The sequence below is a fragment of the Calidris pugnax genome, unplaced genomic scaffold (genome assembly GCF_001431845.1).
Source record: "Calidris pugnax isolate Ruff unplaced genomic scaffold, ASM143184v1 scaffold13, whole genome shotgun sequence".
NCBI classification, from domain to species: domain Eukaryota; kingdom Metazoa; phylum Chordata; class Aves; order Charadriiformes; family Scolopacidae; genus Calidris; species Calidris pugnax.
Genome location: NW_015090810.1, coordinates 3,520,770 through 3,535,137, shown reverse-complemented (window position 1 = coordinate 3,535,137; position 14,368 = coordinate 3,520,770). Strand labels below are relative to the sequence as shown.

At 47.4% G+C, this 14,368-nt stretch overlaps 1 protein-coding gene across 1 annotated transcript; it reads left to right on the top strand.

Moving 5' to 3' along the window:
* Positions 1-4,252: 4,252 nt before the first annotated feature.
* LOC106885910 lies at positions 4,253-14,007 on the top strand. Its single transcript, XM_014938432.1, has 3 exons — positions 4,253-4,405; positions 8,959-9,837; positions 10,021-14,007. The coding sequence occupies exons 1-3, from the start codon at positions 4,253-4,255 to the stop codon at positions 13,204-13,206; spliced, it is 4,218 nt and encodes a 1,405-aa protein (XP_014793918.1). The 3' UTR covers positions 13,207-14,007.
* Positions 14,008-14,368: the final 361 nt, after the last annotated feature.

Below are 14,368 nucleotides of genomic sequence, written 5' to 3'. Positions count from 1 at the left end.
ATTGCAAGTTTAAAATTTTGCAAGTCCTGTTCAACCACCTGGCTTTCAGGATGTGTTAATTGTGCATTAAATACTAGATAGCCTACATGTGAGTAGAAAGAAATCTGATTAATGCTTTCTCAGAAGATCATTCTCACAGGGGAACATGTATTAAATGTGCAATTTTTTTTTTCTCTTGTACCACATACAGGAACAAACAAGTTGTAGAGTTTCATTTACTTTTTCCCTGGCTGTGTTGCCATGATATACAGCAGAAACAATTTTTGCCAGGAACACTTCCTGTGAGATTTAGTTTTGAAGTAGCTTTCCATTTCCCTGATTTGTTTGAGGTTGAATTCCAGAATCACAATGTGCATTCAAGAAGTGTCCATCCTGCCTCCTTTCAGTTGTGCAACATTCTGGTGACAGAGAGGGCACTGCTTATGCTAACATTAATTATTTAGGTGTTTACCCTGCTGACTTATGAAGGTATTATGCTTAGTGCCTCATTTGCAAAAACTTTTAGGCTGTAAGATAGAAATTGTTGAGATGTGCAAGATATTTAAGGAGTTTTATTTGCTTTATTTTCAGGTGTCACTGACCTCAAGTGGTCTTGAGTCATTCTAGTAAAGAAATGTGAGCTTGTCTTTCTTGGTTCTCTGCTAGGTTCCTTCAAATTCATTAGTGCACAACAGTTCAGCTCCTGAAGCGGTAATTGCCTCAAGCAGTGAATCCCACCTAAATTGAATTTGATCATTTTTTTCTGAATTGAGCTGCCTAATTATTGCACAAATCAAACCATTTCAGTTCCTCTCTACCTGTGATACTGTGAAGGTTCTGAGATCTGAAAACCAACCAACCAGACAGAAAGGCCCACCTCTTGCAGCAGACAAGAGCTGTATGCTCTTTTGGCTGGAACGTGGGGAAAAAAAGGAGAGTTTAGGACCTTTGGAAGAAGGCGCAGGCAGCTCAGGAGGACTACAAGGGTGTCATGAGGTTATGCAGGGAGAAAATTAGAAGAGCCAAAGCTGAACTAGAATTTAATCTGGCTACTGCTGCAAAAGGCAATAAAGTATTTATAGAAACTTTTTTTAACAACAAAAGGAGGACTATGAGAATCTCCATCCTTTGAGTGCAGGGAGGGGGACACACACACATGACTGAGGAAGGCTGAGGTACTTAATGCTTTCTTTCCCTCAGTGTGTAATATTAAGACCAGTTGTTCTCAGGGTACTCAGCCCCCTGAGCTGGAAGACAGGGTTGGGGAGCAGAATGAAGCCCCCATCATCCAAGGGGAAATGGTTAGTGACCTGCTGTGCCACTTAGACACACACAAGTCTGTGGGGCTGGATAGGATCCACCCAAGGGTACTGAGGGAGCTGGTGGAAGTGCCAGGGAGTTTTCAGTGGACTGAAATTAGCAACTGTGATGCCCATCTACAAGAAGGGCTGGAAGGAGGATCCAGGGAAATAAAGGCCTGCCAGCCTGACTTTGGTGCTGGGGGAGGTTATGGAGTAGATCATCTTGAGGGCCACCATGTAGCATTGTACAGGACAGCCAGGGGATCAGGCCCAGTCAGTGTGGGCTTATGAAAGGCAGGTCCTGCTTGGCTAACCTGATCTCCTTCTATGACAAGGTGACTTGTTTAGTGGATGAGGGAGAGGCTGTGGGTGTTGTCTGCCTGGACTTTAGTAAAGGCTTTGACAGCATTTCCCACAGCATTCTCCTGGAGAAATTGGCTGCTCATGGCTTGGATGGGTGTACCCTCCGCTGGGTTAAAAAGTAGCTGGATGGCCATGCCCAAAGGATTGTGGTGAATGGAGTTAAATCCAGTTGGTGGCTGGTCACAAGTGGTGTTCCCCAGGGCTTGGTATCGGGGCCAGTTCTGGTTAATAACTTTGTCAACAACCTGCATGAGAGGATCGAGTGCATTCTCAGTAAGTTTGCAAATGACATCAAGTTGGCCAGGAGTGTTGATCTTCTTGAGGGTAGGATGTCTCTGCCAGAGGGATCTGGACAGGCTGGATTGATGGGCCAAGGCCAATGGGATGAGGTTCGATAAGGCCAAGTGTTGGTCCCTACACTTGGGTCACAACAACCCCATGCAGTGCTACAGGCTTGGGGAAGAGTTGCTGGAAAGCTGCCTGATGGGAAAGGACCTAGGGCTGTTGGTCAACAGCCTGCTGAATTTGAGCCAGCAGTGTGCCCATGTGGCCAAGAAGGCCAACAGTATCCCGGCTTGCATCAGGAATAGTGTGGCCAGCAGGACTCGGGAAGTGATTGTCCCCCTGTACTTGGCACTGGTGAGGTTGCATCTTAAATACTGTGTTCAGGTTTGGGCCCCAAACTGCAAGAAAGACATTGAGGTTCTGGAGTGTGTCCAGAGAAGGGCAATGAAGGTGGTGAAGGGTCTAGAGCACAAGTGTATGAGGAGCAGCTGAGGGATCTGGGGTTGTTTAGAAAAGGAGGATTAAGGGAGACCTTTTTGTTCTCTACCACTACCTGAACGGAGGTTGTAGAGAGGTGGGTGTCAGTCTGTTCTCCCAAGTAACAAGTAATAGGAGAAAAGGAAATGGCAAGTTGTGCCAGGGGAGGTTTAGATTGGATATTAGGAAAAATTTCTTCACCAAAAGGATTGTCAATCACTGAAATAGGCTACCCAGGGAAGTTGTTGAGTCACCATTTAAAAAAAGATGTGTAGATATGGTGCTGAGGGACATGGTTTAGTAGTTGTCCCCCTGTACTTGGCACTGGTGAGGTTGCATCTTAAATACTGTGTTCAGGTTTGGGCCCCAAACTGCAAGAAAGACATTGAGGTTCTGGAGTGTGTCCAGAGAAGGGCAATGAAGGTGGTGAAGGGTCTAGAGCACAAGTGTATGAGGAGCAGCTGAGGGATCTGGGGTTGTTTAGAAAAGGAGGATTAAGGGAGACCTTTTTGTTCTCTACCACTACCTGAACGGAGGTTGTAGAGAGGTGGGTGTCAGTCTGTTCTCCCAAGTAACAAGTAATAGGAGAAAAGGAAATGGCAAGTTGTGCCAGGGGAGGTTTAGATTGGATATTAGGAAAAATTTCTTCACCAAAAGGATTGTCAATCACTGAAATAGGCTACCCAGGGAAGTTGTTGAGTCACCATTTAAAAAAAGATGTGTAGATATGGTGCTGAGGGACATGGTTTAGTAGAGGACTTGGCAGTGCTAGGTTAATGGTTGGACTTGGTGATCTTAAAAGACTTTTCCAACCTAAACAATTCTGTGATTCATTGTTAGCACTTACTGTGTTTGATGAATCAGAGGATCTCACGTGTGTTTGGCCAGCCAAGCCTGGACCACAGGTTGCACACAGATTGGTATTTTCGGCTATGCATACTGAGGCTGGTACCTTTCATGGGCTCTGCCCTTGCGCTGGAAAGGTGACAGCAGCAAGCTTCTGCCTTTTTTGCAAGTTGATTGTTATTTGTGGGCAAGTTGCCAGTGTAGGTCCTTCAGCTGAAGTGGTTGCCAATAACAGCACCCTCGTTAGACTATGTGGTGAATTGGTTTATTCTAGTCAGTAATCTGCATGATTAGGGTGGAAATGAGAATAATAAATACACTTAGGTGTGTGGAAATGGCTTGTTTCCTGAAGATTTTTTCAGAGGTTGAGAATTAGGACTAATTCTAGGGAAGGAGAACTGACCTTAAAAGCCCCAGCACAATCAAAGCCACCATTCTTTTCAGTTACTGAGAAACATTTGCTAAAATTTAATTGAAAAGATCGCTGAAACCTGAAAGAGACAATGAGAAATAGGAAAAGAACAGTCTGTTCTCCATGGCTGCGGTGGGCAGGGCAAGAAATAATGGGGCCACATTATATCATGAGAGATTTCTTTAGGCTTAGGTGAGAAAACCAGCCAGAAGGATAGCTCAGTGCTGGATTAGGTTGCCTAGGAAAGCTGCGAGTGCCTCATTGGAGGCTGATAAGAACAGGTGAGACAAATCTGTCATGAATGGTTTGTGTCTAGCTGTTCTTCCCTGAGGCAGGGAGATAGGCTTGGGCAAGCTCCCAGACCTTTTTTTTTTTGTGTGTGTGTGTGTTCATGATTCTCTGAATATTCAACAAGTCCTCTGTTGTTCTAATGTCTACTGGGAGCAGAGCAGCTGACAAGCTGCCAGACCAATAAAAGCAAAGTAGGTTAGAGGATTGATGCATTCCTAGCCTGTGGGAGAGATGGGAGCAGGGAGCTCTGATATTGCCGCTGCACAAGGCTGCCTGCACACCTTTTGTTGGTGTGATCATGGCCCCACGCTGGCTTTACAGCTGGGGCGGTCGCTCGGGAGCCCTCAACGCAGAGAGAGAAAGGGATAGGAAGGGCAATGAGAAGAAGCGAATAAGCTACAGTTTATCCTCTGCTGCTTCCTCTGTTCCCATGGACAAAGAGACACCACAAGTAATCAGATGTGCACAAAGCTAATTGTTACAATATTTACCGACTTGATGTAGCGCGTCCCCAGTTAGTACGGTTCCCTCTCGGAATTAGATTGAAGGATTAAAAAAAGCAAAAAAAACCAACCAAACAACCCACTAATTCCATTGCTTTTGCTAGTGAAAGCTTCTGTAGTTTGTATTACTCAGATGAATTTAAGTTCCTCCATAAACTGGAATTTGGCAGACTTTGTAAAATTTCTTAATACTTATGCTTTTCCTACCCCTCTGTCTGCTTCATATTGAGCCCATCTGAAAAAAAAACATCTCTGGGAAGTTCTTACCATTTGATGGGGGAAAAGGAGTTGTCACACAGAAATGGAAGAAAAGGTGATGATAGATAGAAAAGCTGCTTATTTAAAGCTTGTTCATGTGCAGAAATGGATGTCAGAGTTGTTTAATGCATGAAGGTATACTAGTGTTGAAGAAATTCTTGAGTGAAGACACCCCCCCCAACTCTGGCAAGTCTGTGGTGCCTAGTAAGGGAGAAAATACTCTTAATTCTGTCAAGAGAGGTCTTTGTTATGAACAGATCCTACATAAGGGCAGAGCAACACAATATGTGGGTGGGATTATAATGGTTCCCTAAATAAACAGATGTGTGAAGACATAATTCATCAGTTTATTATCTAGCATAAGCAGTCCTCAGTGCCCTAATGTGATTGCAGCTCTGGGCTTATCTGGGATGTGGCTAATGCTGGGGAAGCAGTGTAATGTGGGTGCACCTGATGTAGCTAACTTGAGTACTTTAATTGCTGAACCAGTTGTGCATGAAGCTCAGCACAGGTGTGTCATCCAAGTCTCTCCCTACCTTCTGAGATGGTCTTCTATGATTGTTTTGAGCTCTAGACCAATGGCTCATCTGGTTGGTATAAGCTTTCTCAAATGCACCGTTCAGTATTACTGGCATGATATGATACTCAGTGTATCCTAAACTGGTTTATATATCTGTGGTGCTAGCTATCTTTTTTTGAGCTTGACATAGATTTTTAGTATTCTGGGAAATATTACTGCTGCCACTTCTCGGGATCTTTGAACAACAAAACTTTATTGTAAGGTTTTGTCTTTGGAAACAATAGGGACTTAATGAAAATTACATTGGAAGCTTTTGTTAACATAGCATTGGTGGCTCTAAGCAGTTGAAAACCTTGGATTCAATAGACTGGGCTAGAAATCTCAAGATCTGAGTAACAACAGTTTCATCTTATTTGCCTTTTTTTTCCCTTTTTGAATGTTGAAATTGTATCTCGGTTATGTTTTTGAGCATTTATTTATCAGTATGAGGTTCAGCAATATTTATTTAATTACTTTAAACAGGAGGGAAAAAAAGCTTCTCATGTTACTGTGTGAATCTAGTCGTCGTAATTTTGAGCAAGTTAAACCCAGTGTCACTGAGAAGTTGTTGGTTGTTCACATGTGTTGCAAGGTGCTTGAGAGGAGCTGAGTGCTGTTGCACACACAGGTGATACACTTCCAATTTAGTGTTCCTGCAATGTCCCAACAACAATATGGCTCTGGCCTTCTCACTTTCTGTGTGATGGCCAGACCTGATTAAGAGCAAGACTGCTGTTACATGTTTGTTGATTAAAGAATGGCTTTAAAACTTCTGTAGGCGAGGGCAAAGGTGTTTCTGTCCTCTTCCATCAGCTGTGTCCCTTCTCAGGTCTCTAGGGCAGCACTATGGCTTCTTTCAAGCTCTCCTTAGCTTGTGCGGACTGAGTGTGAGGTTCAGAAAGTCAGGAAGAAATTGCTGTCCTGGGAATGTGGGTAGTGCCAGCACTATAGCAAGTTTAACTGAATATGTGGGATTTGCCTTACCCCTTGGTGCCTGGAGCTGAACTGCAAGCAGACATTCTGTGAAGTTCATCCTATAGCAACAGAAGTGCAGCTCCAGGGTTGAGGCTGGGTTTGCCTTGACCTGTTGGCTTAGCTCTCAGGCCGCATCAGCTCTTCCACTGTTCGGTTAGCTCAAAAGGATTAAAAAAAAGAGTTGGGTGGTTTTTTTTCTAAAAAAAAAAGAAAATACAAAAGAAGTAAAGCTAATCCTTCACCCTCCAAAAGAAGATAATCTTTGTCACTATATTTTCAGCTCCTTACTGAAATGAAGTCCCTCACTTTGGGACTTAGGTATACCCTAAATGTTGTCAGAAAAATCTAGCCAGTTCTTAGTTCTATTGACTAAGTTTTGTGCTGGAAACGCTACCATGATGCCCCTTTATTAGCTGGGGTTGCTTATGCTTGCATTAGCAATTGACTAGGCTTCCTGGTGGGGCTTAGTACCCAGGTCCCACAGTCCTCAGCTTGTATTTTTTTGATTTCTTACTAACTTTCCTTATTAATTTAGCTGATGCAGTGGGTGGACATGGGAACATCCACTGCACCTAGCTCTAAAATCTTTATGTAGTACAACTTGCATTCAAAGAGCAGCAAAAAAACCCTACTGAATGTAATGTTGCAGTCAAGATTTCTGTGTGTAAACTCTTGGTGTGGGTATGTTATATGTTCCTGCCTGTGCTTCATCTGCAGAGGTTATGCTGAGAGAGTGCTTAGGAAATCTTTCACTGGTTTGTCAACTAGGATAGTGGCAATGGGAGGAAAATTTTGTAGCAGGCAGGAGGATGGATGTTAATCATCATCATCAGTGGTCCTCTGTGTGTGCATGCGCACCCACATTGCTCTCTTGAGTGCATTTGAAAAGTCCTAAGGTGCTCTTCAGAAACCAAGCAATGGCTTTCAGTCCAGCAGATGCAATTGCAAGGCTGAGTGTTGAAAAGATGGTCGTTCCAGTCTGTGTGGCTGACAGATGTTGTGGAATGGGTTGTTAAGGCTGTTCTTTGGGGAGAAACTGAAGATGTGTTATACAGAGCCTGTATAAAATATTCAGCCAGATTTTCATGTGTCCTGGGTCTGGCAGTGATGGGGTTAATTCTCCCCAGGACCTAGGAGGGACACAAGTATTCCATCCCATGTGAGCCATGCCCAAGGGGTAGCCGGAGCTAGCCGGGAAGGGGAGGGGACAGGAGGTTGGGGAGAGGAGGCGGTGACCCCCGGAGGAGTAGAGCGGTCGGGGGCGTCCCGGGAGCGGTCGGCGCGCGGCGGTATCGAGCGGCGGTATCGTGATCGCGGTTGTATACCCCTCTGTTATTGTTGTTGTTATTGCTCTTTGTTCCGTTCTGTTAAAATTGCCTTTGTCTCAACCCACGAGTTTTGCCTTTTTATTCCCATCTTCCCCTCCCGGCCGCGTGGCCGTGAGGGCTCTATTGTGTGCGAGCGGCTGCACGTGGGCCTTTGTTGCCGTCTGAGGCCAAACCACGACAGTCCTTTTTGGCGCCCAACGTAGGGCACTCGGAGGGTTGAGATTACGGCAGATCCGACCAGGGCATGTTAAAAGGAATTTTGTATCTGTGTTCATTGTATTAGTTGCTGGGCACAATGTTGTTTCGTTTGTTTTCATGGCTGTGTTATGTGAACTCTTACATGCCGTATGTACTGCCCGTGATGATGTTTATCACTTCTGGGAGAGGGATCAGGGTTATAATTTTGCTGTCTTGTGCTATATCAACTTATGATATGATAGCATCTCTGTTCAGATGGTTTTGTTGGGGTGTTTATTCAGCGCTGCTTTCCTGCCCATATCTCGGGGAATTTATTGATAAACACACTGAATCTATGAGGGAAGCAGGGGGGGATATTTTCCCCAGCTCTTTCACCTCCTTTTTTGTGCTGGATATGTCAGTTTTTGAAAATTTTGAATACCCTTGGGACACGCAAACCAGTTTGGTCTTACTGCTAGGTCTCCTGAATGTGTTTCAGATTTTGTTTAAGGTTAAGCAACTATTTAAGGCTACCACCAAGAGATCTGCCCCAAGGCTGGAGGGTCATGGGTGGCATGGCATGTGGGAGAACATGGGCAGGTATCTAGAGACCTTTTCACCTCCAATGGTCTGGGATCTCACCACCGAACAATTACAGGACCCTGATAAAGTGGTAGAATATTTGAAAGGAAAATGCTGTGGCTATTCCAGAGAGGCACAGCTCACTGCATTGTGCTGGGCCTTGGCCAGTATCTACCGAGCACTGCTCAATGTTGTGCAGCATCCTCAGGGGGAGGACATGGAAACCAGGCTGACAGACACTGTGGCTGCTCCAACCCCTGCGACAGACACTGTGGCTGCTCCAACCCCTGCGACAGACACTGTGGCTGCTCCAGCCCCTGCAACCAATGCTGCGGCTGCTCCAGTCCCTGCAACCAATGCTGTGGCTGCCCCAACCCCTGCGACAGACACTGTGGCTGCTCCGACCCCTGCAACCAGTGCTGTGGCTGCTCCGACCCCTGCAACCAATGCTGTGGCTGCTCCAACCCCTGCAGTAGACACTGTGGCTGCTCCAACCCCTGCAACCAGTGCTGTGGCTGCTCCAGCCCCTGCAGCAGGTGCTGCGGCTGCCCCAACCCCAGTGGCAGTCACTGCAACTGAACCAGAAAATCAGCCTGTGCCCGTGTCAGTCGCCCCTATCCAGAAGAAGAAATGCAACAAGAAATCAGTTCGCTTAGTGAGGGATGACAATGAAGCAGGGTCATCACGAGAACAAGAGGAAGAGGCAGAATCAGAGATAATCACTCGATCCCTGTCCCTGAGTGAGCTGCGGGACATGCGGAAAGATTTCGGCCGACTTCCAGGCGAGCACATTGTCACCTGGCTGCTCCGGTGCTGGGATAACGGAGCCAGTAGCTTGGAATTGGAGGGTAGGGAGGCCAGGCAGCTGGGATCTCTGTCTAGAGAGGCGGGCATTGACAAGGCAATTGGGAAGAAGACACAGGTCCTCAGCCTCTGGAGGCGACTCCTATCAGGTGTGAGGGAAAGGTACCCCTTCAGTGAAGATGTTATATGCCATCCGAGCAAGTGGACCACCATGGAGAGAGGTATCCAGTACCTGAGAGAACTAGCCGTGCGGGAGATGATTTATTGTGACCTGGACAATGCACAGTCACCCACAGATCCTGATGAGGTCCAGTGCACAAGGCCCATGTGGCGGAAGTTTGTACGGAGCGCCCCATCGTCATATGCCAACTCATTGGCAGTGATGGAATGGAGAGGCGAAGAGGGACCAACGGTGGATGAGGTGGCTGCCCGACTTCGGCAATATGAAGAAAGTCTCTCTTCTCCCCTTGTCTCAGCTGTGGAGAAACTGTCCCGGAAGGTCCAGCAACTTGAAGAGAATATATCCTCCCCGCCTGTACGAGCCAGTATCTCAGCTGTTAGAAGCAGACACTTCTCCACTCAAGATAGAGAATACAGGGAGTACACACCACGAAACACCCTGTGGTTCTGCCTGCGTGACCACGGAGAGGACATGAGGAAGTGGGATGGACAACCTACTTCAGTCCTACGGGCACGGGTACAGGAACTGCAAGGAAGAACCACCACAAAAGGGGATCCCTCCAGGAAAAGTGCTGCCCCAGTTTCCAATGTGCAGTTCCCCAGACAGTATAGAAGGCCTGAACCTACTTCTGATCCCCTTGAAGGAACCTCCAAATCATTTCTGCAACAAGCAAGTAACGGATACTATGACCACTATTAGGGGGGCCCTGCCTCCGGCCAGGTGGGGGAAAGGGACAACCGGATTTATTGGACAGTGTGGATTCGATGGCCTGGCACGTCAGAGCCACAGGAGTATAGAGCTTTAGTGGACACGGGTGCACAGTGTACCATAATACCATCAAGCCATACAGGGACAGAACGCATCTGTATTTCTGGAGTGACAGGGGGATCCCAAGAGTTGACTGTACTGGAAGCTGAAGTGAGCCTAACTGGAAATGAGTGGCAAAAGCATCCCATTGTGACTGGCCCAGATGCTCCATGTATCCTTGGTATAGATTATCTCAGGAGAGGATATTTTAAGGATCCAAAAGGGTACCGGTGGGCTTTTGGCATAGCTGCATTGGAGGCGGAAGAAGTTAAACAGCTGTCCACCTTGCCTGGTCTTTCAGAGGACCCTTCTGTTGTAGGGCTGTTGAAGGTTGAAGAACAACAGGTGCCAATTGCTACCACAACAGTTCATCGGCGGCAATATCGAACTAACCGAGACTCTCTGATCCCCATCCATGAGCTGATTCGTCAACTAGAGATTCAAGGAGTGATCAGCAAGACTCACTCACCCTTTAACAGTCCCATATGGCCGGTGCGGAAATCTAATGGAGAGTGGAGGCTAACTGTGGACTATCGTGGCCTCAACGAAGTCACGCCACCGCTGAGTGCTGCCGTGCCGGACATGTTAGAACTTCAATACGAACTGGAGTCCAAGGCAGCCAAGTGGTACGCCACAATTGATATCGCCAATGCATTCTTCTCAATCCCTCTGGCAGCAGAGTGCAGGCCCCAGTTTGCTTTCACTTGGAGAGGTGTCCAGTACACCTGGAATCGATTGCCCCAGGGGTGGAAACACAGCCCCACCATTTGCCACGGACTGATCCAGACTGCACTGGAAAAGGGTGAAGCTCCAGAACATCTGCAGTACATTGACGATATTATCATATGGGGCAACACAGCAGAAGAAGTTTTTGAGAAGGGGCATAAAATAATTCAAATCCTTCTGAAAGCTGGTTTTGCTATAAGACGGGGTAAGGTCAAGGGACCTGCACAGGAGATCCAGTTTTTAGGAGTAAAATGGCAAGATGGACGCCGTCAGATCCCAACGGATGTGATCAATAAGATAGCAGCTATGTCCCCACCAACTAGTAAGAAGGAAGCACAAGCTTTCCTAGGCATTGTGGGTTTTTGGAGGATGCATATCCCAGATTACAGTCTGATTGTGAGCCCTCTGTATCAAGTTACCCGGAAGAAGAACGATTTTAAATGGGGTCCTGAGCAACGACAAGCTTTTGAACAAATTAAACAGGAAATAGTCCATGCAGTAGCCCTGGGGCCAGTCCGGGCAGGACAAGATGTTAAAAATGTGCTCTACACCGCAGCTGGGGAGAACGGCCCTACCTGGAGCCTGTGGCAGAAAGCCCCAGGGGAGACACGCGGTCGACCCCTAGGATTTTGGAGTCGGGGATACAGAGGATCCGAAGCCCGCTATACTCCAACAGAAAAGGAGATACTGGCAGCATATGAAGGGGTTCGATCTGCTTCAGAAGTGGTTGGTACAGAAGCACAGCTCCTCTTGGCACCCCGGCTGCCAGTGCTGGGTTGGATGTTCAAAGAAAGAGTCCCTACCACACATCATGCAACGGATGCTACGTGGAGTAAGTGGATTGCACTGATCACTCAGCGAACTCGAATGGGAAACCCCAGTCGCCCAGGAATTCTAGAGGTGATTATGGACTGGCCAGAAGGCAAGGATTTTGGAATGTCACCAGAGGAGGAGGTGATGCGTGCAGAAGAGGCTCCACCATATAATGAACTACCAGAAGATGAGAGGAGATATGCCCTGTTCACTGATGGGTCCTGCCGGATTGTGGGAAAGCATAGGAAGTGGAAGGCTGCTGTGTGGAGTCCTACAAGACAAGTTGCAGAAGCCACTGAAGGACAAGGTGAATCAAGCCAATTTGCAGAGGTGAAAGCAATTCAGCTGGCTTTGGACATTGCCGAGCGGGAAAAATGGCCGGTACTTTATCTCTACACCGACTCATGGATGGTGGCAAATGCTTTGTGGGGGTGGTTACAGCAGTGGAAGCAGCAGAATTGGCAGCGCAGAGGCAAACCTGTCTGGGCTGCGGAATTGTGGCAAGATATCGCTGCCCGGGTAGAGAATCTGGTTGTGAAAGTACGTCATGTAGATGCCCATGTACCCAAGAGCCGGGCCACTGAGGAACATCAGAATAACCAGCAAGTGGATCGGGCTGCCAAGATTGAAGTGGCTCAGGTGGATCTGGACTGGCAACATAAGGGCGAATTATTCTTAGCTCGATGGGCCCATGACTCTTCAGGCCATCAAGGGAGAGATGCTACATATAGATGGGCTCGGGACCGAGGGGTGGATTTGACCATGGACATTATTGCACAGGTCATCCATGAATGTGAGACATGCGCTGCAATCAAGCAAGCCAAGCGATTAAAGCCCCTTTGGTATGGAGGACGATGGCTGAAATACAAATATGGGGAGGCCTGGCAGATTGATTATATTACGCTTCCACAGACCCGTCAAGGCAAGCGCTATGTGCTCACAATGGTGGAAGCAACCACTGGATGGCTGGAAACATACCCTGTGCCCCATGCCACTGCCCGGAATACCATCCTGGGCCTCGAAAAGCAAGTTCTGTGGCGACATGGCACCCCAGAGAGAATTGAGTCGGACAATGGGACTCATTTCCGAAACAGTCTCATTGACACCTGGGCCAAAGAGCATGGTATTGAGTGGGTTTACCACATTCCCTATCATGCACCAGCCTCTGGGAAGGTAGAACGGTACAATGGACTGTTAAAAACTGCACTGAGAGCAATGGGTGGTGGGACTTTTAAAAATTGGGATACACATTTAGCAAAGGCTACCTGGTTAGTTAACACCAGGGGATCTAGCAACCGAGCTGGCCCTGCCCAGTCTAAACCCCCACGTACTGTGGAGGGAGACAGAGTCCCCGTAGTGCACATGAAGAATATGTTGGGGAAGACAGTCTGGGTCAGTCCTGCCTCAGGCAAAGGCAAACCTGTCCGTGGGGTTGCCTTTGCTCAAGGACCCGGATGCACTTGGTGGGTGATGCGGAAGGATGGGGAAGTGCAGTGTGTACCACACGGGAACCTGATTTTGGGCGAGAATAGCCAATGAATGAAACTGTATGATGTTAATTGCTAAATGACCCTGCCATCTCACTTTGGTGACTGCTATTGGTTGTACTATAGTAGGAATCACCCAACTAATGACTGATGGACTCTGATGAGAAATCAAGTACGGTGCAGCCTTGAAGAGACCAGAACTGACCTCAGCAGCTGGCGCCCAGCAATTTCAATGAGACCAACGTCTTCAACCCATGGACATGAGCTACACCGGATACATCAGCCACAAGGCCCAGAGAAAAGATACAACATGCAACAGTCCAGCCCCAACATACACCATCTTGCATGCCCTGAGAGACTGTTCTAACAGATGGAGGTTGAAGTCATGGGTTAAATGAACTCAACAGACATTTTAGAGCGATGGCCCATAGACTAAGGACATTATACCTATATGTGTATATATATATATATGTCAGGAGAAACTGACAGTATACAACTGGAAACTGTAGGATCTGGGCATGGCATGAAATGGTATGGAATAAGGGGTGGATGATGTCCTGGGTCTGGCAGTGATGGGGTTAATTCTCCCCAGGACCTAGGAGGGACACAAGTATTCCATCCCATGTGAGCCATGCCCAAGGGGTAGCCGGAGCTAGCCGGGAAGGGGAGGGGACAGGAAGTTGGGGAGAGGAGGCGGTGACCCCCGGAGGAGTAGAGCGGTCGGGGGCGTCCCGGGAGCGGTCGGCGCGCGGCGGTATCGAGCGGCGGTATCGTGATCGCGGTTGTATACCCCTCTGTTATTGTTGTTGTTATTGCTCTTTGTTCCGTTCTGTTAAAATTGCCTTTGTCTCAACCCACGAGTTTTGCCTTTTTATTCCCATCTTCCCCTCCCGGCCGCGTGGCCGTGAGGGCTCTATTGTGTGCGAGCGGCTGCACGTGGGCCTTTGTTGCCGTCTGAGGCCAAACCACGACATCATGGCAGGAGGTAATAATGCAATATAAATGCAGGCAAAAATCTCTGTAACAAACTGGAATTATGTCAGCTGTATCACAAATTGTGGTAGTTGCATGCCTTATTTCCAGATCTGAACTAGTACCCACTTGTAACAAAAAAATTAGGAGATAAGAGGTTGTGAATTCCCGTTAAGATCTGGTGGTGAATAGCTGCATTTTTTTTGGAATCTGAGAATAATTGGAGCAGTAGCAAAAATGCT